At 40.3% G+C, this 24,645-nt stretch overlaps 1 protein-coding gene across 2 annotated transcripts in view; it reads left to right on the top strand.

Moving 5' to 3' along the window:
- Positions 1-24,314, top strand: part of CERS3 (ceramide synthase 3) — a 116,752-nt gene extending 92,438 nt beyond the window's left edge. For both annotated transcript variants that reach the window (XM_045058884.1, XM_003986866.6), the window contains exon 12: positions 21,990-24,314. In XM_045058884.1, the coding sequence (XP_044914819.1) occupies positions 21,990-22,151 (162 nt within the window). In that variant the 3' untranslated portion in view covers positions 22,152-24,314. The remainder of the gene's footprint in view (positions 1-21,989) is intronic.
- Positions 24,315-24,645: the final 331 nt, after the last annotated feature.

Genomic DNA, 24,645 nt, shown 5'->3' with positions numbered 1-24,645 from the left:
TCCTGGCACTCACACTTGCGTTCCTCCCCTGGAGTGATATGTGTTCTGGAAGCATCTCTGCAATTGGCAGGTCTGCATCTGTCTCAGGGTTTCTCTACAGTAGCACTGGTGACCCCTGGAACCAGATGATTCTTTGTCATGGGGGCCATCCTGGGGACTGTATGGTGGTTAGCAGCACCCCTGGCCTCTCCCTGCCAGATGCTGGTAGCAATCCCATCCCTAGTTGTGGCAACTTGAAATGTCTCCAGATGTTGCCAGATGTTCTCATCCTGTTTGAGAACCACCACCTATCGGTACATATGTCCATTACCCTTTCTGTAGAGGTGCATCATGTTTTATTCCCCCAGCACACGGTATTTTTTATAGAAGTTTCAAAGGCTTCATTTTATTGCATTATTTATTTACTCCTGTGCTTTGTGCTGTTGTCATCATGCATTTTAATAATATATAATAAATGTCATATGTTTATATATGAAAATATACATCTACATATAAATATTAATTACACATTACTACAAATGCCGTATTATGTTGCTTTTTTTGTTTTGAACATTTAATTATTTTCTAAAATGATAAAATTTTAACTTTTTTAATATTTCCCTTTATTCTTACCATTTTTGGCTCTCTTCATATTTTTACTGGATTTAAGATACCAGGGTTTTCTTTATCTTCTTCTTCTTTTTCTTTTCACTACTTTAAAGAAGCTGCTTTATTATCTTCTGCCTCACATGCTTTCTGATGAGATGTCTGTTTTATCTTTGTTCCTCTAAACAAATATGCTCTTTGTTGCGGGGGGGGGGGGGGGCTGCTTTAAAATTGTTCTCATTAGCACTGGTTTGCAGCAATTTGATCATGATGTATCTTGATAAGATTTTTTTTTAATGTTTATTCTGCTTGGAGTTTGTTGAGCTTCTTGAACCTGTGGGTTTCCAGATCTCATCAAACTTAGATTTCTAGAAATGTTTCAAAATTTCTTCTGTTATCCCTTCTGTTGTCCTGTTCTTGTGGCACTTGCATGACCACTTCATTGGCCCAGAAATCAATGATATTTTGTTCATTTTCAGTCTTTTTATTTCCCTTCTATGCTTCATTTTGACTAAATACTATTGCTATGTCTTCACAATCTTTCAGTTTTTCTTTTGTAGTGTCTGATCAACAGTTAATCCCATCTAGTGTGTTTTTTAATTTCATATATCATATTTTTCATCTCTATAAATTATATTTTGGTCTTTTTTGCATCCTCCCTTTTTCTTACTATGTTTGTGTTTTTCTCTACTTTCTTGAATATATGGAGCATATTTACAAAAGCCATTTTAACATCTTTGTTTGATAATTCCATCATCTCTGATATTCTTGGTTCTGTTTCTATTCATAGAATTTTGTCTTGGGTATGTGCCATATTTTCCAAATCCTTTGCAAGCCTGGTAATTTTTCATTAGATGCCAGGCAGTGCTCACTTCAGCAACACATATACTAATATAGATGTGAGACGTTTTGAATTTTACATTGTTGGATGCTGGATTTTGTTGTATGCCTTTAAATAGTGTTTTTGTATGTAGTACAACTAGTGTATTTTGTTTTTGTATGCAGTCAAGGTGTTGTCATAAGTTTGATGCTTTCAAGGCTTGTTTTTAAGCTTTGTTAGTGTGAGACCAGAATAACCATTGGTCGATGGCTATTAATTAACAGTGAAGTCCTTCTTAGTGTTCTCCTTGATGTCCATATACTAAGAGTTCTTTTTGGGGCACCTGGGTGGCTCAGTCAGTTAAGCGTCTGACTCTTGATTTCGGCTCAGGTCATGATCCCAGAGTCATGGGATCAATTCCCTTATCAGGCTCTACACTGAGTGTGGAGCCAGCTTGGAATTGTTTCTAACACTCTTCTCCATTCACACTCCCTCTCTGTATATAAAAAAAAAATAATAATAAAATTTTAAAATTAAAAAAAACATTAAGGAGCAAGTGGGTGGCTCAGTCAGTTAGGCATCTGGCTTAGGTTCAGGTCATGAGCTCGAGGTTCATGGGTTCAAGCCTTGCATCAGGCTCTGTGCTGACAGCTTAGAGCCTGGAGTCTACAATTCTGTGTGTGTGTCTTTCTCTCTCTGCCCCTCTCCCACTTGCGCTCTGTCTCTGTCTCTCTCGCAAAAGTAAATAAACATTAAAAGAAAGAAGAATTTTTAAAAAAAAATTAAAAAGGGTTCTTTTCACTCTGGCTGCTGAGCAGACAACAAACTGCCACCCCAGTATGAGCTCCAGGGGTTGTTTTTCAACTTTTTTCCTGGTGATTCTTTGCCTGGCCTTTGGTAGTTTCCTGACACACACACATTGGTCAGTGCTGAGTCAAAGACTGAAGGGAATTCCACTAAAGATCTCTGGAGCTCTCTCTCTGCATATCTTCCTTCTCTCCAGCATTCTGTCCCACAAATACCTGCTGGTGAACTCCAATTTCTATTTCCTCAACTCAGTGGCACCATGGGGCTCTGTTTGGTTTCTTCACTGTGCTTCAGCTTAGAAATGGTAAGATGGTATGCTGGGACAGGCGAACGGCTCCCCTCCTCCATTTTCCTTTTCTCAGGAATCACAGTCCTGAGCTACTTCTTGAACAGTGTCTAAAAACTATTTTTATATTTTATCCAGCTTTCTAGTTGTTTAACATGCTAGGATAATCTATTCCCTGTTTTTCCATCCTGGCCAGAAGCAGTTGTCACAGTATTTTATTTTCTAAATAACAATAGTTTATACACTTCCTAAGATAGCCTGTTTCATTTTCAAATGAGCATAACTGTTAGGTAGCTCCTCTTTATTCCTGATCTTTCCCTCTAGGCCAATGCTGTCCAATAAAAATATAATGTGAGCCACATATATAATTTTAACTTCTCTAATAGTGTCATTTAAAACCATAAGAAACAGGTGAAATTAATTTTAGCAATATATTTAACACAATATAAGCAAAATATTATCATCAATTTTGCCTGTGGTATATTTTGCCTGGTGTGTATCTTAATTGGGGAAGGATTATAATCATATTTACAGCTAATACAGTGATTCAGCAGTCAATACAAAAAACTAGGAATGAGACCTTTTTCATTCTTTTTTTTTTTTCATGTTAAGCCTTTGAAATCCAGTGTGGATTTTACACTTACAGCACATCTCAATTTGGACTGACCACAACTCAATTGCTCAAAAGACACATGTGGCAAATGGCTACCACATTGGATGTTGTAGCTCCCAGCTCTAGAATAGCCATTGTACTTCTCTCCTCCTGCATCTGAGACAGATGGTGGGATATGTTCTCATGTGTGATCTGTTCTCATGGGGCCCCTGGTGTTATGCTCGATTATACTGTTATGCTTGATTATACTATGCTGGCTGTACCCACTACCTTTCCTTTTCCACTCAAGAAGTTTTCAGGTTGTGAGCAATAGAGGATAAAAGCCAACCTATTGTCTTTAAAAAAATTTTTTTTAATTATTTAGTATTTATTTATTTTTGAGAGAGAGAGAGAACAAGCTGGGGAGGGGTATAGAGAGCGGGGAACTGGGGATCTGAAGTGATGCAAGGCTCAAACTCACAAACCATGAGATCATGACCTGGGCCAAAGTGTGACACTTAACTGACTGAGCCACCTGGGTGCCCCCCAACCTATTGTCTTATTTCTATTTCTCTTCTGTGACATCCTTATTTTTTGTTTTTTCCCTTCATTGCTTATCTCCAAGTACCACATCTTCTTTATATACCTGATTCTCCCCGACAAACTCTCCTTCTCTGAGTGACACTTCCTGTCTGGTACACTTTGGGGCTCCTTCTCTTTAATAAGGGCTATGAACTACCAGGTCCCAGCCTGTGCATTTGTACTTTCCCTTTCTCTTTCTGGAGGTGATTTTGTCTGCACTTCTTCTAGGTCAATACACCCATTCTGCTCATTCTTCCAACCTTCCCGTCTCCATGTTCCCAGCACAAGTTAGAGGGCTGAGGGAGCTCATTCGAATTTGTATATATATATTTTTCTTCTTATAGATACCCAAACAGTGTTCTCTCTTCCCCAGGAAAATTGAAGGCATTTGATGCTGTATTTGTTTTTGGAAAGTGAGGGAGAAATGTGGAATCAGTCTACGATTGTTCTCCAAGCCCAGAAGTCCTCAAGTAAATCATTTGCACACAGGTGCTTAAAACGTTTTTAATAATAGACTTCTTCCTCCATTCTCACATGTAATCTTGATGATGTCTCAGTATGGAAGCTGCATTTAGCAGCACAGAACTGCATGGTAGCCATTAGATATCAACCATATGCCCTACTATCACCTGCGTGGCTCTGCTTCTGTGGATTGAACATCTCCAATTCTTTTAGGGCACTGGGTGGCTCAGTCAGTTAAGTGTCTGACTCTCCGTTTTGGTTCAGGTCATGATCTCATGGTTCGTGAGATCAAGCCCTACATCAGGCTCTGTGCTGACAGTGTGGAGCCTGCTTGGGATTCTCTCTCTCTCTCTCTCTCGTCTCTCTGCATCTCCTCCACTCTCTCTCTTTCTCTCCCTCTCACTTTCTCTCTCTCAAAATAAATAAATAAACTTAAAAAAAATGTTTAAACATCTCCAATTCTTTAAACTGTACCTCATCCCAAGGTATGCTATTGAGCTTTTTCACCTACCTCTCTCATTTCATTTTATCCAGATTCTCCTTTAAATGAGCATCAGTTTCTACACATGGTCCGACTAATACAAAAGCAGGTCTGATGTCTCATTTTGTGAAAACTCTACTTCCATTGATGCAGCCTAGTTTTGCTTCGAGTTGCTGATAATCAGATTACATTGTTAATTTATAGTGAGCTTGAAATTGATTAAAACCTCTAAGTCTTTTTCACATGGGCCAAGTCACATTTCCTCCATTTGGGGATTGTCTGGTGATGGTGGTGATTTGTGATGGAAGTTATATTCCTTCTTATTAAACATCACTTTGCTTAATAAGCTTATCATTTGAATGTTTTGCTTAAGAATGGAAAAGTAGTAGGGGCCCCTAGGTGGCTCAGTCGGTTAAGTATTCGATTTTGGCTCAGGTCATGATTTTGCAGTTTGTGAGTTCAAGCCCCGTATCGGGCTCTGTGCTGATAGCTCAGAGCCTGGAGCTTGCTTCGGATTCTGTGTCTCCTTCTCCCTCTGCCCCTCCCCCACTTATGCTCTCTGTCTATCAAAAATAAATAAATGTAAAAAAATTAAAAAAAAAAACAGAATGGAAAAGAGGACATTTGGTGATGGATGCTTAAATGTTCCTGAGGACCTTTTGTCTAGGACGTCTGTTATAAGAATTCAGGAGTATTCTACATAAACCGTCTCATGAAGAAAGTATTATTTTTCCTGATATATATTTTCATCAGGTGAGGATTGTGATTATATTTAGGGAAAATACAGAGTGAGGTATACTGCTCACACTGACAAGAAGATCTCCTAGGATTTCCACTTTTTATTTCAGATGAACTTTTTACACATTAGCTATGTTGACTACACCTGACCAGAATGACCTGTGGAGCCTTTAAAGAAGGACACTCATGGTCAGGTCCTAACTCAGACCATTTAAATCAGGATTTATGAGACAAGGCCCAGACATTGGAAGTTTTTAAATGTTTATTTACTTATTTTTTTGAGAGAGATAAAGAGCAAGTGGGGAAGGGCAGAGAGAGAGAGGGAGACAGAGAACCAAGCAGGCTCCATGCTGTTGGCACAGAGCCCAAAGCAGGGCTTGAACTCACAAACTGTGATATCATGACCTGAGCTGAAACCAAGAGTCAGACGCTTAACCAACTAAGCCACCCAGGGGGCCCTGGACATTGGAATTTTTGACTGACTTCTTCCCCTGATATAAGTGATTCTGATCTGCCTCTCAGGTTGAGAGCCACTAGAAAGTCAAGAAGTCCATATATGTGTGTATCTGTGTGTCTTCTCCACTGATGGACAGATGTCCATGGACGACTCTCCATTTATTGTCTACTTTCTAAAAACCAAAGATAGCTGCATTTCTCCCCCACGTGTGGAGTTTGTGGACATGACCTCAACAAATACTCCCATCTTGCAAATTTTAACAAGAGCAGCAGACTTTCATGTCACATAGGTGTTCAATGCTAAAACATTCTTACAGAAGAAAACTCAGACTATTGAAACACTTGGAGATTATTTCCTTTGTGGAAACCCAGAATTCTTTAAGTAGTACATTTCTCTGGAGAATTAAAGGCCTGACTCATTTTATAAGATGATTGACTAATTATTTGTAAACAGCCATCCATTATAGGAAGTGAGACATATTGGTAATTTTTTATTGCCTTTCTGGATTAAAAAGATTCATCTTAGGGGGTGCCTGGGTAGCTCAGTCAGTTAAGTCCAACCCTCAGTTTTGGTTCAGGTCATGACCTCATGGTTTTGTGAGTTCAAGTCCCATGTCAGGCTCTGAGCTAACGGTGCAGAGCCTGCTTGGGATTCTCTCTCCCTCCCTCTATCTCTGCCCCTCCTCTGCTCACGCTGTTTCTGTCCCTCTCAAAGTAAACAAATACACTTAAAAAATTTTTTTAGACTCATGATATATAGATACTAAAGAAATAAAAATTATTTGAAATCATGGAATTTTCAAACTAGAAAGATCCTTAGGTGACTCGCTGCACCTCTTTTCACAGAGGGCAGCAATCTAGGGAGAGTCTGTGGCCTCAGAAACAGCCTGCTAACCACAGTGGTGACTCTGCCTGGGCATCACCTAGAGCTGGTTAGAAATGCAGCTTCACCAGGGGAACCTGGCTGGCTCATTCGGTTAAGCGTCTGACTCTGGATTTTGGCTCAGGTCATTATTTCACAGTTCATGGGATCGAGCCCTGCATCAGGCTCTGTGCCGGCATCGTGGAGCCTGCTTGGGATTCTCTCTCTCCCTCTCTCCTCTGCTCCTCCTTCCTCAAAATAAATAAGTGAAAACTTACAAAAAAAACCCCTCAGAAATGCAGTATCTCAGGTCCCACTTCTGAATGAGAGCATGTACTTCATCAAGAACTCTGGGTGATTATATGCCTATTAAAGTTTGAGAAGCCCTGGTCTAGAAAATTCAGATCCAGGTAACTAACAGTAACTGTCCCTGTGTAGCTAGGTTTGATAGAATCCAATTTAAATTTAATGCAGCCTCTTTGAGGAAAAAAAAAAAGAAAGAAAGAAAAACCCAATTGTTTTTTTCTGTGGCCTTGTCATTTTGGATCATAAGAACTAATATAACAAAAAGGAATGTATTTGGGTAGTAGTTCAGAAAATTGAACTCTTTGACTGAATGCACCTCTTTTTCTTTTCATACAGTTGAAGTGAAAAGTTTGCTTTCAAAACAGCATAAAATGCTTATTATATTGTCCTTTGTTTCATTGCCAACTGTGGATTTAGATGTGGAGCCATTCAAAAAGCAGTGGGACATTATGAGTCATTCATGACCTCCTGGGCTTTTGACATTAATGTAGAACCACAGATTCCCAAGCCCAGAGTTTCCTTAAGGCATTTCAAAAACACAGCTCTACAATTTTATTGAAACCATAGCTGCAGATGTCTTTCCCAGAGGTATACGGAAATGCTATGGCAGAGATCATTCATTTACTTGAAATGAGCATTTTATCTCATTAGCATTAGTATATTTTTTCCTCATTGTCAATGTTTATTTTGCTTGGTAATCCTTGCAATCAGTTTTTAGGAAGACAGGCCAGGGCCAGATGTTACCTTCATTAACAGGCAAATCATGATTAATTGATAAAGGTCTTATATTCCAGTATCTTAAAATATAAGAAAAAGTTACACGAAACAGTAAAGCCAGAAGTATAGATATCAGGGTTTGATTTACATTTATTGTACGCCCCCTCTCCCACTTTTTTTTTTTTTGGTGGATATGAAAGTGATAAGTCGTGTATGACTTGGGTGGTGGTGGTTGTGTTACACACATTAATACAACTCAGATTGATGGCTACAGATGGGAGTATATTCTCTAAGATAACACAGCACGGGGAGGGGTTCTGATGTTGTGTCATATGAGGAGCTGTGGGAGGAAATTGGAATATTTAGCTTGAAGAGGATTTAACTGTCTTTAAATGTTTGAAAAACTGACCGATGTTTGAAGGAAGTACACAGACTCCTTTTGGACAATTACTGTAGTTATTGGAGATGTATGAGCAGGAGTGTGTATGTGTCAACAGAAACTAGATTAGATGAGCCTAAATGTCCCTTCCAAACCTGGGGGCCGTTGGGCACTGATCTTTCTTAAGTAACACCCCTTCTGCATCTCCAGTGCTAACCCTCCAATCTGTGCCACTGCTCCCCTGGACTACAGTCACAGCCTGCACAGCCTCTACCTCTGGTGTCTCCGAAGTCCTTCCAGCCCCTTCCACACAGCAATAAGGAATGCTGTTATATAGCAACCAGCTCCCCCCATTAGAGCAGGAGTTTTCTGAGTATAGACGCCTTGTCTGTTTTGGTCGTTGCTATCTCAGATGGTGCTGCACAATGGCTTCTGGTTGGACTTAGAAGTAAAATATACCTCCTGACCGTGATCTTTGAAATTGATAATCCGGTCCATGCTCACTCCCTGACTTCATCTTAGGACATGCTCCATGTTTCTCACTATGCTTCAGCTGCATTGGCCTTTCTGATCCCTCAAACGTGACAAGATTTTACCCCACCTCAGGCCCTTTGCACATACTATTTCTTCTTGAAACGTTCTTCACCCCACTCTTTCCTGACCACTCCTACTTACCCTTCAGGTTACAACCTCCGAGTTCCATTTCCCTGGCACGGCTACCTGACGTCACCCCATCTAAGTGAGATCCCTAATTTACACATGGTGGTTTTCTCTACTTCATAGTAACACTTATAAATGTGTAGTTCTATATTTATTGTTATTTGTTTGAGCTCTTAGCATTTGGCTCTTCTAGTAGACTATAAGTTATCTGAAGACAAAGACTATTATGTCCTTGATGCCTTGCACAATGCACTGGGGCTCAAGAAATAGTTTTTGAGCCAGTTGTTCTCAGTGGGGATTTTGCCCTCCAGAGACATTTGACAATCTCTGGAGACATTTCTGATTGTCACAGCTGTATCTAGTGGAAAGAAACTAAAGAAACTTACTGCTAACCATCCTAAATGAGTAGAACAGTCCCCACACCACGAATTGCCAGGCTCACAATGTCAAGAGTGCCTAGGCTGAGGTTCCTGCAATGGATGGATGACCTTCTTTCTCTTTTGGCTGATTCCACTTTGTGGTTGGTGGTGTTCCCAAAGTATTCCTTGCTTTCCCACCTACCATTGTCATTCTATACAGAGGGAAGGTAGGTTATGCCAGAACAGCCAAACTCGCTAGTTCTTGAGAAGCCAAGCTCCGTGTAATTAGCTGGGTAGCATTTCTTTAGATGTAAATATTGGTGGCTTAAAATTATTCAAATGATAATTCCAAATGGTTGCCAGCCATTTCCTTTTGAAATCAGGCAACTGCATTGGGAAAGTTCTGATGAATGGAGAGAATAAGATTGTGGCTTATTGTTCAGTTGGAACTGGGTGAAAATGAATACATTTATAACACTACCAATTTTCCATTCCTTCATGGTCATGTACAGTTTGGGTTGGGAAGGGAATAGTGGTAGGGTTGACCATGCCAAGCAGTCATTCTTGGTTCCTTTTCATTCACTTAGTGACCATTTCTGTCTTGTCATTTCTTCTCTTCTTAACCTTGTCGAATGTTGGGTCTAAGCAGCAGAACCGTTCGTGTCCTGGAAGCAGCTAATTCTCCCCTCCTGCCCTTCGCACATACCTTTCCCTCCCCTGGAATCACAGCATCCAAGTTTGAGCTACACAGTTTCCCATCTCTAGTTCAAGCAACTGTACTTAGGAGGAAGTCTTCCAAGGTTGCTACTTATTGAAACATTTCTTTCAGCCCCATAGAGCGCTTCCCAATCTTCCTTCCCTCAGGGCACTGAGAGACTGATACTTGCACAGCATGCTAGGGAAAATCGAGGCTACAGTCCAAAGAATGAGGAGACTGGGGCTCTGGTAGCTGCTCCAAGATCTAAAGGAATCAATGTCTCAGCATATTTTAACCTTTTCCTGGCACACCAGTTGGGAAACTCTGGTGTAGAATAGCCCCACGATACTCTAGTTGCTATGGGCCATAATAATGTTATGTATTCCATTTTGAATGTGAGCTGGTGGATTGGGGTTGCCTAAGAACAAGTTGTATTTTGTCTACCACTGGAGAAGGACAGTGGTGAGATACTTTGTGAATTTTCCTTATTCAGAAATCTCAGCAACAATGGCAGCATGGCTCCTCTGAGCCAAGGCAACGGCCCTGTCCCGCAAGAACTCTCTGAAGTGGTTGTCATGAGTCTGCTGCAAAGTGCTCTAGGTCAGGAGGGGGCCCTGGGGATCCAAACCTGTGTGGCACAGCTCTGCTGACTGCTGTGCTACAGTTTGCTGAGCCCATGGGCCAAGCCAACGCAGAATCTAGATCCTGGCCACAGGGATTTGATGCAGTTTGGAAATTGCTGAAGACAAGGGAAGAGGTCTGTACCAAAGAGCCCCACTGAGTGTGACGGGCTGGGAAACAAGGTCTCCCATACAGGGCAGGACTGAAGATGATCTGGAGGTTTTTGTCTGGAACAACTGAATGAATGGAAGTGCCATTTGCTGAAATAGGGAAGACCGGAGAAAAGGTGGTGTATGAGTTGACCAGCATTTGATAAGCCCATTAGGCAGCTGAGAGGAGATTGTCTAGCTGTGAGCATTTGAGTTTGAAGCCAGGGAGAGAGGTCCACACTGGGGTATAAATTTGGGAGTCAAGGTGGGGGTTTCTGCTGTGGTGTTAGATTCGTTCATTCACTCACTCATCAAACAGATACTGAGGGCCTACTGCACACTAGATGGAATCACCTAAGAGAAACTAGAAAGATTGTATTCCCCTCTCTCCCCCTGCAAAGAGAACCACTGAAGCTGTGTCCTTCCACCCATGCTTTCATATGCTTGTTAGACTTGAATACAGTAAAAAATATGGAGTATTGCTTTCTTATTTTTAAACTTTACATCTAGTATATATAATTGTGCATCTTGTTTTCTTCATCCATGACATTCACACTGACACATGTTACTCTGTGGATCAATTCATTTAACTCCTGTACAGTTTCCCACCAATCAGATACTCCACACTCTGTTTAGCCTCCTGTTTATAGTCAATTCTACCATAAACATCCTTATATCTGTCTCCTTGGGAATGTATAATGAGAGTTTCTCTGTAGGGAGGATTCCCACATCACCTTTACTGGATGCTGTCAAACTGTCTTTCAAACCCCACATCCTCACCAACACTCGCTTTTATCGGACTTTTCAATATTTACCAGTTTGATGAATGTGAGATTTTTTTAAATCTCATTTTAATTCTCATCTTCCTGATTACTAATATTGAGCATTTTGTATAGTTTATTTGTCACAAATGTTGCCTCTTCCGTGAATTGCCTGCTCAGATCCTTTGTCTACTTTTCTGTCACATTGTGTTTTTCCCCCCTTCTTAATGGAGTGTAGAAATTCTTTGTTGGATGTTATTATTTAAAACAAACTTGAACGTTTCAATTTTAATACACATTTACTATGACTATATACTTAATCCTCCACCTTTCTATGATTATTTCTTAAACGATGCTTACCTAAATCCTAGTGATTTTTTTTTCCAAAATCGTTTTGTATCTTTGCCTTGTTAGGGTTGTCGAATTTCCAGGCCATAGAATCTAAAGCTGTTTCTGAAGGCCATAAAATATGGCAGTTTAGAGAATGTGCTAATTTTAATGGTTCTAATCCCCAAAGCAAATTACATTTACGAAACCAAATCATTTTCCACATCCATCGCAATTGGATGATTATGACAGAGTCTGGTACATTGTTAATTAATTTTTAGGTAATACAGAGAATATGAAAGACATCTATGGTTGTTATCAAGAACCATGCAGCTGCTGCAGGGCTGTGTCACTCAGCTGGGTGCGATGGAGTCTTGAAGCTCTTATTTAACCTGGAAAATGAACATGTTTGACAAGACACTTTCTAGAATCCATCTAGCCCTAAAACTGACTTCTTCTCTTAGAAGCTCATTTTTCAAAGCCCCTATAAGCCTTAGCAAAATGAATTCATTTCTTAAGGAAATTAGAGACATTGATAGCACCAAGTGAAATGAAAAAAGCCATCAGTGGAAAATAGAATGCACACTTGACCTTTGTACGACACGGGTTTGAACTGTGCTGTACTGTGAATGTATGTTTTCTTCCTTATGATTGTCTTAATATTTTCTTTTCTCTAGCTCATTTTAAGTATACAGTATATAGTACATGTAACACACAAAATATGTGTTAGTCAACTATTCATGTTATTGATAACATTTCCAGTTAACAGTAGACTACTAGCAGTTAAATTTTTGGTGAGTCAAAAGTTATACGTGGATTTTCAACTGTGCAGGGGTCAGTGCCCCTAAACCCCATGTTGTTCAAGGGTTATATTCTAGCTTACACTGGTGAGTTGGGGCAGTTTAAGAAGGAATTTTTGTGTCTGGCTCTGAAATTCAAGAGGAAACATTCTGTGTACACAGACAAGCCAATCTCAGGGTGTTTTCAGGGATGTGGATCCAAACTCCACAGGACATAAAGGGCTAGGTACTACATTGACTCGCACTCAGAATTATAGGCAGCTAGGGCTGTGATCTTGATCCTGGCATTCTGTGTCCAAGAGATTTGACACCAACCGAAGGTAATTACCATGTACTATTACAAAGTCAGCCAGTTTTTTGTGAGCTCCCCAAAAGAAAAGGAGACTAGCAGAAGCTGGAAGTGTGTTCCTTACTTTAGGGATCAGATGCTTGAGCCTTTGGACATAAGTCAGTTCAGCTCTGTGCCCCCATTCCTGGCACCCACTCTTCAAAGGGGTATTTTGACTTCATGACTTTAATTGAGGAAGGCCATTTTTATCCCAATTTCAGAGCTTTCTTTCTTTCTTTCTTTCTTTCTTTCTTTCTTTCTTTTTAATGTTTATTCATCTTTGGGGGTGGAGGGAGGAACAGAGAGAGAGGGAGACACAGAATCCAAAGCAGGCTCCAGGCTCTGAGCTGCTAGCACAGAGCCCGACACAGGGCTCAAACCCACAAACCATGAGATCATGACCTGAGCTGAAGTTGGACGCTTAACTGACTGGGCCACCCAGGCGTCCCCCAATTTCAGAGGTTTCTATTTCTTCTAGTGTATGGAATGCTTCCAAACTGACTGCCAGTCTCCCTTCGGAGTGGCTGTGATTTCAGCCCATCCTCTGAACACACACCTTCTCTGCCCTCTTGGAGTGCCAGGCAGATGACATTTGCCAATATTGATGCCTTTTGGTGATGTGGGGGCTCCAGAGCCCCCATTAGAGCTAGTAACACGGTCTCCGCTACATATGTAACTTGTCCCTCATTCTTTCCACCACCGTTTTGTGCAACCAAAGGTTGTTGCCAGGTGAGAAGGGGATTCTTAAAAGACTTTGCAAAAATTATACTCATCCACTTCAATCGTGGAATGAATAATATTGTTAATAACGTGTTCTAGAGGGCCCAGGTCATTTCTGGAAAAAGTTCAGTTGCATATAGATATCTTTGCTAATTCAAAAGAATGCTATCTAAAGTGATCAGATAGTAATGTGCTCTCTGTAATGGCAGCTGCTGAGACCTTCACTGAGCATGGCAGCTCAGGTGGGCAAATCACGGTGAGCATGTGAGCCCATACGCTTGGGCAAGTGGGAGAACTAAACCAAGTAGCTGTGACCCTTTGGCTGCTGATCCAAGGTCCAGTTCACTCTTCAAAAGGTTCTGGGTTCTCTTTATGTGTGCATTTTCTTGGGCCTTTAATAATTTGTGGGAGGGTTTCAGGCCAACATTTGCATGAGACAAGTTCTACTAGCCCAGTGACAACTAAAAGTGTGCAGAAAACAGTGTAGGGAAAGGCAATGCAGGAAAAGAAATGGGCTGATTCCAAGAGACAGACTCAATGCTGCTGTGTAAGCAGAGTCTTGGCACTCTGTCAAAGCAGACAGGTAGTGTTCCAGAAAACACTGTGTCTTGACCTTTAGCAAGTATTTAATTCCTTGTTCCACTAGAGCAAGCTTGATTTGTTTTTGATTTCTGTTAAGTGTTGTAATTGCTGGGAATGATTTGTAGTTGTGAAAAGGTGCTTTGCAGAACATGCATTATGGTTTGTATTTTAATATTCTCTGATTTGGGCTATTTAGAAAAACCTCTTTTTTCTGGCATACCCGAAGTCAGCTTTTTTCAAACTGTGGGTGGCAGATCAGTAATCCAGTTTCCTAGGTCTCAACCACCGTTTTTGCAATGAAACAGAATAAAACATGTCAGTGTTTGTCTCACAGAGTAAAAATAATTAATTAGGGGTGATTTTCATTATTTCCAATTTTATGCTTCGAAGTCAGTCCTGCTGGTACCAAGGGCAGAGTCAGAACAGGGTGAGGAGGTGTAAGGAGACCACTGGTGCTCTGTTCAGTAGGAAAGGAGAGGGAGCTTTCTTATGCAGAGAACTGACCTCAAACAGAACTGAGTGTCTGCCTCCTGGGTGCCCTGTCTCAAGTGTGTGTGCAGAAGACTCCAGCAGGGGTCTGTAGAGCACTGCAGTTCACAGTTTCTAAGCTTAGAGTAGGGTTTTCATCCGATCTGCCTTTCTTAGCTGTGTGGCCTTCTAAGTTACTTAATCCCTCTGAGCCTCAGTTTCCTCTCTTGTAAAGTAAAGAGACTGGCTCCTATGTCCTAGGGTTACTGTGAGGAGGGAATGTTATTGTTCACACTAGCTGCTTGGTCCAGTGCTCAGCACATAGACATTTAGAGCATGAGTGTCTATAGCAGCCTTATCCACAATTGACAAAACTCGGAAGCAACCAAGATGTTCTCCAGTAGGTGGATGTGTACATAAACTGTGGTACCTCCAACAGTGGAATATTCCTTAGCAATAAAAAGAAATGAACAATTGAGCCATGAAAAGACATGGAGGAACCTTAATGCACATAACTAAGTGAAAGAGACCAATCTTAAAAGACTACATACTCTATGATTTCAACTATATGACATTCTGGAAAAGACAAATCTGTGAGGCAGTAGACAGGTCAGTGGTCACGAGGGGTTGGGGAAGAGGGAGGGATGAATAGGTGGAGCACAGCGGACTTTTAGAGCAGAGGAAAAAAATCCCTTTGAGGTTTCCACTGCTGTTACAGTTTTATTATAGATGGCATATACAAGATAAAATTGAATATAACATGAGCTTTTAGCAATACTTTAATACCCATCATTTCCGATTTATATTATGTAAGCTTGCATAACATGCAACCACTTGTACATCCATCTAACAAACTCTCACTATCCAAAAATCCTTTCTGAGCTTGATGCATCATCTAGGGCCATGGTTCTCAATCCTACTGGACCCGTATCCCATTCGCTAGCCTGAAATTAAATTCCCAAGTTAAGGGGGCACCTGGGTGGCTGAGTCGGTTGAGCATCCAACTCTTGATTTCAGCTCAGGTCATGGTCCCAATGTCATAGGATTGAGTCCCGCGTTGGGCCCCATGCTGAGCGTGGAGCCTGGTTAAGATTCTCAATCTCTCTCTCTCTCTCTCTCTCTCTCTCTCTCTCTCTCTCTCTCTCTCAAAATTAAAAAAAAAATCCCAGGTAATATAACTCACCTATAATCATAATTTCAAAATTAATATAATGCCACACCTGTAATAAAAAAAGATATAAGAGGCATTTCTGATAAAACATTCATTTCATGTGTAACCTACATGCAAAACTACACTCAAGAGGATCCTGGGGTCAACAGATGTCGTGCTTGCTCATGTGGAGACTCACCATGAATGGGGCAGCTGTAAACACAGACTGATGCAGGCATGTTGTGCTGGGACTCAACTTCCCCCCGGTAGTGTTGTGTCATCTGTGACATGGTTTTCTGAAATTATGAAGCCCTGAACAAAACAAAGTATAGCCTTCCTTTGAATTGTGTACATATTTATGTTCCTGGAGAATTGAGAGTATATTAAAACCACACAAGAATTACTATGCTTGAATGTAAAATGGAATTAGGTTCTAGGCTTGGATGATTAAACACAGAAACACAATTTCACTTACACAGAGGTCTGGCAGGATGCTAGGATGTCAGGCACATTGTAGGATATACGGTATCTCTAGCCACTGCTTACTGAAAATCAGTGATGCTCCCCAACCTTTGTGACCATTAGACGCCATTAATTTCCAGAAGGCTCCACTGGTCCAGGACCCCTTCCTAGAGGTAAGAGTGCTGGAGATGTGGCTTGGGGCAATGGGAAGCATCTTCTAGGACCAGTTCATATCTCAGCTGAAGCAGCTCCTTAAGTCCTGGAGAAATGGGACAGTAGATGCTAGTCTGCTTTTCTGGAGAGAAATTTATTTCTTTATTCTGACTCAAATTTCCCCTTGTTCCCTACAAAAATCTTTTGAAGAAGGAGACTCAAGGGGCGTGGTCCATGAAAGCAATCATCAGCCACGCATGATCCTTCCCTGAAGGACCCCATCTGCAGAGGGGAACAGCACTTCTGATCCCTGCTCCCAGCATATCATAAAAAGGTTGCCTTTCTCCATTGCATAACAGATGAGACACCAAGTTTATGCCTCCATGTTTACAGTGAGCCTTTTTACTTTAAGACCCTTTCTGTGTTGCGGAAAAGAACTTATCGTACTGAGAAAAGCCCATTACGTGACATTTCTGTGATTAAGGCAGCAGAATATGGGTACGTTGGGTTTTTTCAAAAGCTGTGTTTGCAGGAAGATTGTACACAGAGGAGGTATTGGGTACATATACCCAGAGGTGGTCAGGTTTAGTCTGGAGGTCACAAAAGGAGAAAGTGACTCATATGGCTATAGATGGCATCTCAAAAAATGGGGTGTCAGGAACCAGCCTTCATCTTTCATGTTTTTTTTCTTTTTTTAAATTTCTATTTGCTTTGGTGGGGGGGCGGGGGGCATGGAAGGGGCAGAGAAATAGGGGGATAGAGGATCTGAAGTAGGCTCTGTGCTGACAGCAGAGAGCCTGATGAAGGGTTCGAACTCATGAGCCAGGAGATCACGACCTGAGCTGAAGTTGGATGCTCAACCAACCGAGCCACCCAGATGCTCCCATGTTTGTTTGTTTGTTTGTTTGTTTGTTTTCTTTTCTAGTCTAAGTTTAATAGAGATGTTTGTGAACTGGTTTAGAGGGGTGCGGGGTCATGGCCAACACTGGCCTTGCCCAGAACCTGAGTTCTCAGTATTGTTCTAATAATCCATACCATCTTTTCTGTTTTGGAATGAAGCCTGATCTGTAGCAATGTCATTCTTCTGAGAGTCTTCCTCCCAGAATTTCTCTGAGAATACCTGAGAGAGGTGGGGGAGCCTATACCCCTTCATGAAGAACTGCCCTTGAAAGAGTCCCTGCATAAAGAAAATAGAACCCATCCTAATTCCCGACAATAAGAGCATCTTGACAACCAAAAGGCCTACATGAGTAATACTTTACTTAGCAAATGCATATTGGGAAAACCATAGTATTTGCTATCTGAAAAGAAATATGATTAATTTTTAAACACCATCGGGAAAATTGACTTTTTCCCATCTGTATAAAGTTTGATGAATCTATACACAGGTATAAATTTGTGTAGCCATCACCATAATGGTGCCTCTGGCATCCCTTCTCCATCCAGATAGGTGGTCTTTTCAAGAAGAGCATGTAAATGTGATCTCGCTGTTTGTGATTCCGAGCCCGGTGTCAGTGTCAGTGTGCACTCGCACTGTCAGTGCGGAGCCTGCTTAGGATTCTCTCTCTCTCTCTCTCTCTCTCTCTCTCTCTCTCTCTCTCTCTCCCCCCCACCCTTCCCTTGCTCTCTCTCTCTCAAAATAAATAAACTTTAAGAAAAATGTATCATTTTTTTAAAAAGAAGAGAATGTTAATAACATTAGTATATCATATGGTAGGTATCCTTTTAAAACTAATTTATTTTCACTTAGCATAATGCCTCTGAGATTCCCCCAATTACTTGTAAATGTCAACACTTGGTTTTTTTTCATTGGTAAGTAGTATTGCATTGTACAGATGCACCACCATTTATCCATTTACTGATTGAAGAACATTTGAGTTGCCTCCAATTTTCGCAGTTATGAATAGAGATGTTATAAACATTTGTTTTTATGTGAACATAATGTTCATTTCTCCAGGGTGGATACTCGGAAATAGGATTGCTGCCATATATAGTAAATGTATGTTTAGCTTTATAAGTAACTGTCAAACTATTTTCCAAAGTGCCTGTACCATTTTGTATTTCCATCAGCAATGTGTAAGAGTTCCTTCCAGTCACTCTGCGTCCTTGTCAGCACTTGGTATTGTCAGTAATTTTAATTTTAGGTATTCTAATGGGTTTATAGTTGTATCTCATCCTGGTTTTAATTTGCATTTTGCTAACAGTTAATGATGTTGAACATCCTTTCAAATGCTTTTTGACATCCTGTATCCTCTTTAAGGAAATGCTTCTCTTTGCATATTTTGCCCACTTTTCAGTTGGTTTGCTTTTTTCTTATTGTTGAGTTTTGAGAGTTCTTTATTATGCATACAAGTCAGCTATGAGGTTGGCAAATATTATTTCCTAGTTTGCACCTTGTCTTTTTATTCTCTAAATAGTGTTTTTTATAGTGGACTTCATTTTCATGAAGTCCAGATTATTGGTTTTTTCCAATGGAGTTTTTTGTTGTTGTTGTTGTTCCACATCTTGGAACCCCTCACCCAACGTAAGGTCACGGGTTTCTTCTAAAAGTTTTATAGTCTTATATTCTACATTTAGATCTATGATCCATTTTGGGTTGGCTTTTGTGTAAGATATGACACTTAGGTTAAAGTTTAGTTTTTTGCCTATGGATTTCTAATTGTTCCAACACTGTTGAAAACACTATTCTTTCTCCATTGAATTCCTTTTGTACCTTTGTCAAAACTCAATTGGCCATATTTATGTGTGCCTATTTTTAGATTCTCTATTCTGTTCCACTGATCTATGTGCTTATCCCTTTGCTAATACCACCCAGCTTTGATTACTATAACTTTATAGTAAGTTTCAAATTTGGGAAGTTTGAGTCCTCCAATTTTATCAGAATTGCTTTAGCTCTTCTAGTTTCTTTGCTTTTCCATATAAATTTTAGAATCAGCTTGTCTATATGTACAAGAAATCTTGCTGAGATTTTAATTGGTATTGTGTGGAATCTGTAGATAAACTTGGGGGTAATTAACATTTTTACTATGTTTAATCTTCCAATCCATGAACATAGTATATCTCTCCAATTATTTAGATCTTTGATTTCTTTCATCAGAGTTTTATAGATTTTACATACAGATCCTATATGTGTTTTGTTAGATTTATACCTAAGCATTTTATTTTTTGGAAACTTTTGTAATGTTACAGATATTTAAATTTCAGTTTTTAGTCAGACATTGCTAGTCATGTTAGTTTCCTGTGGCTGCTGTAACAAAAGTTGATGGCTTAAAACAGCAAACTTGATGGCTTAAAACAGCAAATTTATTCTTTCACAGTTCTGGAGGCCAGAAGTCTATAATCAGTTTTGAGCTGAAATCAAGGTGTGGCAGGGCTGTGTTCCCTCCAGAGGCTGTAGGAGAATCTGTTCTTTGTCTTTTCCAACTTCTGGTGGCTGCCAGTATTCCTTTCTTGCAACCACATTACTCCAGTCTCTAACTCCATCTTAACATTGCCTATTCTCTGTGTTGAATCTCCCTTTGCCTCTCTTATACACTTCGGATGGCCTTAGGGCATTCCTAGATTATCCAGGACAGTCTTCTCAAGATTCTTAACTTAATCATATCTGCAAAAACTTTACCATATCGGGTAACAGTCACAAGTTTTTAGGGATTAGTACTTAATATCTTTGAGGACATTTTTCAGGCTACTACATTATTGTTTAGAAATGTAGGGCACCTTGGTGGCTCAGTTAAGCTTCCGACTTCGGCTCAGGTCATGATCTCACAGTTGTGAGTTTGAGCCCCACGTCAGGCTCTGTACTGACAGCATAGAGCCTGGAGCCTGCTTCGGATTCTGGGTCTCCCTCCCTCTCTGCCTCTCCCCTGCTCATGCTCTCTCTCTCTCTCTCTCTCTCTCAAGCAATAAAATAAACATTAAAAAACATATAGAAATCAAGATTGTGTGTGTGTGTGTGTGTGTGTGTGTGTGTGTGTGTGTGTGTGCGATTTTGTGTGTTAACCTTGCATCCTGCAACTTTGTGCTAAACTCACTTATGAATTTTAGGAGCTTTCGGTAGATTCTCTGGGATTTTCTACATAGATAATCATGTCATCTTCAAATAGTGACGCTTTTACTTCTTTCTTTCCAATCTGTTTGACTTCTGTTTCTTTTTCTTACCTTATTACATTGACTAGGACTGCCAATACAATGTTGTATAGGAGTGGTGGAAGTAGATATTCTTGCTTTGTTCCTAATCTTAGTAGGAAAGCGTTCGGTCATTCATCATTAAGTATGATGTTAGCTTCTATTTCTTCTTTGCTGAATTTTTTTTTTGATCATGAGTGGATGTAGAATTTTGTCATATGATTTTTCTTCATCAAGAATATATAATTATATATTTTTTCCTTCTTTGGATATAATTATATATAATTATATGTTATATAATTATATATAATTATATATTTTTTCCTTCTTTGGATTATTAATAGGTTGAATTACATTCATTGATTTCTAAATATTGAAACAGCCTTGCATTACTGGGACTAACCCCACTTCATTGTGATGTATTATTATTTTTATACATTGCTGGTTTTGATTTGGACTATTGTGTTGAGGTTTTTTATGTGTGTATTCATTAGAGATATTGGTCTGTAGTTGTTTTTTCTTATGCTGTCTTTTTTCTGGCCTTGGTATGTGGGTAGTTCTAGCCTCAAAATAAATTGGGAAGTATTCCTTCTTCTTTTTAATGGAAGATATTGTGGAACTTTGGTGTTATTTCTTCTTTATATGTTTCATAGAATTTGCCAGTGAAAACTTCTGGGCCTGATGATATTCGTTTCCAGAAGATCTATAACTAATTTAATTTATTCTATAGTTATATGACTTTTTTAGGTTACCTATGCCATATTGGGTGAATTTTGGTAGTTTGTAGTTTTTGAGAAATTAGTGCATTTCATCCAAGTTGTCAATATATATGCATAATATTGCTCATTGTATTCTGTTATTTTTATAATATTTTTAGTATCCATAGTTGAATCCTCTTTTTATTTTCTGACAAGTTGTGCCTTCTCTCTCTTTTCCTTTGCTAGTGATTTATCAATTTTATGGATCTTTTCAAAGAACCAGCTTTTGGTTTACTGCTTTTTCTCTATTGTTTTTTCTGTTTTTGGTTTCATTGATTTCTTTATTATTTCCTCCCTTTTGCTTGCTTTGGGCTTATTTTGCACTTCTTTTTTCTAATTTCTTAAGGTGGAAGCTCAAATTATTTGAGACTTGTCTTCTTTTTAATATAAACATTTAATGCTATAAATTTCCTTATAAGCACTATTTAGCTACCTTTGACAAATTTTGATATGCTGTAGTTTCATTTTAATAAAAATATTTTCTAATATCCATTGTGACTTACTCTTTGATCCATTGTCAAGTGTGTGTTGTTTAATTTCCAACTGGTTTGAGATTTTCCTATTTTTTGTATTGATTTCTAGATTAATTCCATTATAACCTGAAGTATACTTTGCATAATTTCAATTCTTTAAGTTTGTTGAGATTTATTGTGTGACCCATGATATGTTCTACCTTGGTGAATGTTTGGTTTTTGAAATTTGCATTTTCTTTCTGGGTTTGGGATTTGGGTTTTCTTAATCACTCAAGCTCTTTCTGGAAGGTTGTCACTCACATCCCATTCCTTTCTTTCTCTAGGACACCCACGATGTGCGGAGTGATGATGAGGATGGGTATGAAGAGGACGAGGAAGAGGAGGAGGAGGAGGAAGAAGCCACCAAAGGCAAAGAGAGAGACTGTTTGAAGAATGGCCTCGGGGCCAACAGGCATCTCATTCTCAACGGTCAACATGGCCGTTAGGTTGAAGTCCATGCAGCTACCAGGTCACAGTGTCCTCTAAGGGCTGCTGGAAGCCAGAGTTGCTTCCCCCTCCACAGCTGTGGCCTACAGGAGCCACAGGGACCCCAGATTCTGCCCTTTCCTCTTTTCAACTACTACCTTCCTCTCCCCCTGAGATGTATTTAACAAAATGTTGTTAATTTGTGTTAAAATGTTAAATATAGCATCCCTATGGATTTTACTGCAGTTAGGACTCAGACTGGTCAAAGATTTCAAGGATTTCTCCAGAGGCCCATTTCAGTTCAGTTGTGTTCATTCATATATGTGAGACTGGTGGTTTTCCATGCGCTCACGTCATGCCAGTAGGACTTTGCACCTTGCCACCTTGCTCACTCTCAGGATTACTTGAGAGGTTCTAGGGGAACCCACTTTTTCAGGTGTGTTCAGCCACAGAGAACAGCTCATTGCCTCCCAAAGTGATGTAGAGGACGCAATGCAACAGTGGCAGAAGGACCAAAGGAGGTGACCAGGCTTCCAGGGCTCACTGGCCACTTTCTGATGTGGGTGGTTTTTTTAAACCTTCCAAGCCTTGGTGTCCAGTGGGAATAGTAATATTTGCCTGGCCTACCTCATGGAGTTGGAGTAAGGCTCAAATGAGATAACAACAGAAGGAAAGCGTATAACTGCCAACTGCAATGTGACTGTTACCTGACCCTGTTTTCACTATGATGCCAACTCTGTTTGGGAGACAGAAACCTGGCTACACTTGGCACTGAATGGGCCTGAACAAAAGGCACAATCTTAAAAAATTTATTTTAAATGTGTCTGGAGATACCCAGAAGTGCAAATATCCAGAAGGTTGTTTCCATTATATTTGGTAACAGCTACCCAGGGATGGTTCTCAAATTCCCCCAAATTCTCTACCCCCAGGTCCCCTGGCCAGTGGAGGCAGCCTGGGCCCCAATTCCTTGTTGTCTTTTGCTGGCCTCTCACTCGCTTCCTGAGAAGAAAGCTTTCCTGCCCCCGCCCCTGCCCTGAGCCCCTCCTTCAGGCTGGCAGAGCTGCCCAGACAGCAGTAGGATCCCTCTGGGGGCCTGTCCCGGAGAGTCAGACCCAGGGCAGGCTGCTCATCTAGCCATTATTTCCCGGAAAACCTGAGCCTTTGGGGCATGACATGCGTGCAAGCTGTTGACCCAAGTGAAATCTTAGAAACAGAAAGAGGATGCCACACTCTTTCATCTCTGCTATGCAACCCAATCAGACTGCTCAACAGTAAGACAGAACAAAACAAAAGGCTGCAAAATACCCCCTGAGAAATGTCCAAGGACAAGTGTTAGAGTCAATGGCAGCTCTTGGGGCTGCAGACCACTCAGGGAATACAGATACAAATACCAATACAGATACAGATACCAATACAGGCTGGTGGGTCAGTAGCCTGCTGACGGCCCCCTCAGGGGGCACATCTGAGCCCAGAGTGCAGGGCAGACCTGAGACTTAGGGTTCAGCTGGCTGAGGAGAGGCTGAGCCTTGCAGAGGAAGAGCTTGAATGGAACACACAAATACCCCTCCACACACACACACACCAATCTCTCATACTTTGGGGGCCACATTTTGCACTTTTGTCCCATTGGCTTGGGGCCCCTATTATAAAACCAAGCGGGAGTTAGGGCTGTGAGGGCTGGCAAGACATCCATATAGGCCCCCCTGATGCGGGCTGCTGCTGCTGAGTGGAAAGTGGAAAGGCACGGCCCAGCAAGGGGTCCCCGGTTTTTATTCTTTAATAAAAAGATGTTTTTAAAATCTTCAGGATAAACAAAGACAAAACTCAAAACCCTTGCTAATTCTTTCCCCATCAAGATCTCTTCCTGAAGAGTCATTAGAACAACAGAAAAACCTATGTCAAGTTTTCTCTGCCTGTTATTTGCTTTTATGAGTACGACATAGGCATCATATGTACAATGTTTTATTATAAATTTAGAATGCCTCCACTCCCTTTAGGACACAGGTGTTAAATTATTATTAATATATTATATTATTATTATTGGTGGAAGAAAAATCCCATTGAGACACTATGTTTTATGTTTCCAGTTAACAGACTGTTTTTTTCCTTGATTTATTTTGGCCTTGTCTCTGTACCAAATTATCTTCTCACTTAAGGTAAAAACATGTTTATTGGCTGCTCTAGCCTCCAGTTCTTTTTTTTTTTTCTTATTTAAATGTGAAAGGTAAACTTGATAGGCCAACTTCAGCTCTCTCTGATACAACCGGAAGCACTGAATTACCTCTGGAAAGGTAGATATACATTGTTGTAACATCCTCTATGGCTTTTGTGGTCATTTTAAAGGTCACCTCTCTTCCTACCAGAACCAAGGGCTCACACTATGCCAGATGACTTTGTAAAAACACAGTCCACTGTGCCACCAATGTTATCATAATGGTGAAGACTTACAATAAAGCAAAGACAGAATCCGGAGGAGTAGATTCAGCACACACATTGCTTGGCTTCTGAGACATC

Source organism: Felis catus, chromosome B3 (assembly GCF_018350175.1).
Source record: "Felis catus isolate Fca126 chromosome B3, F.catus_Fca126_mat1.0, whole genome shotgun sequence".
Taxonomy (NCBI): Eukaryota; Metazoa; Chordata; class Mammalia; order Carnivora; family Felidae; genus Felis; species Felis catus.
This window is presented reverse-complemented; position numbering and strand designations above follow the sequence as displayed.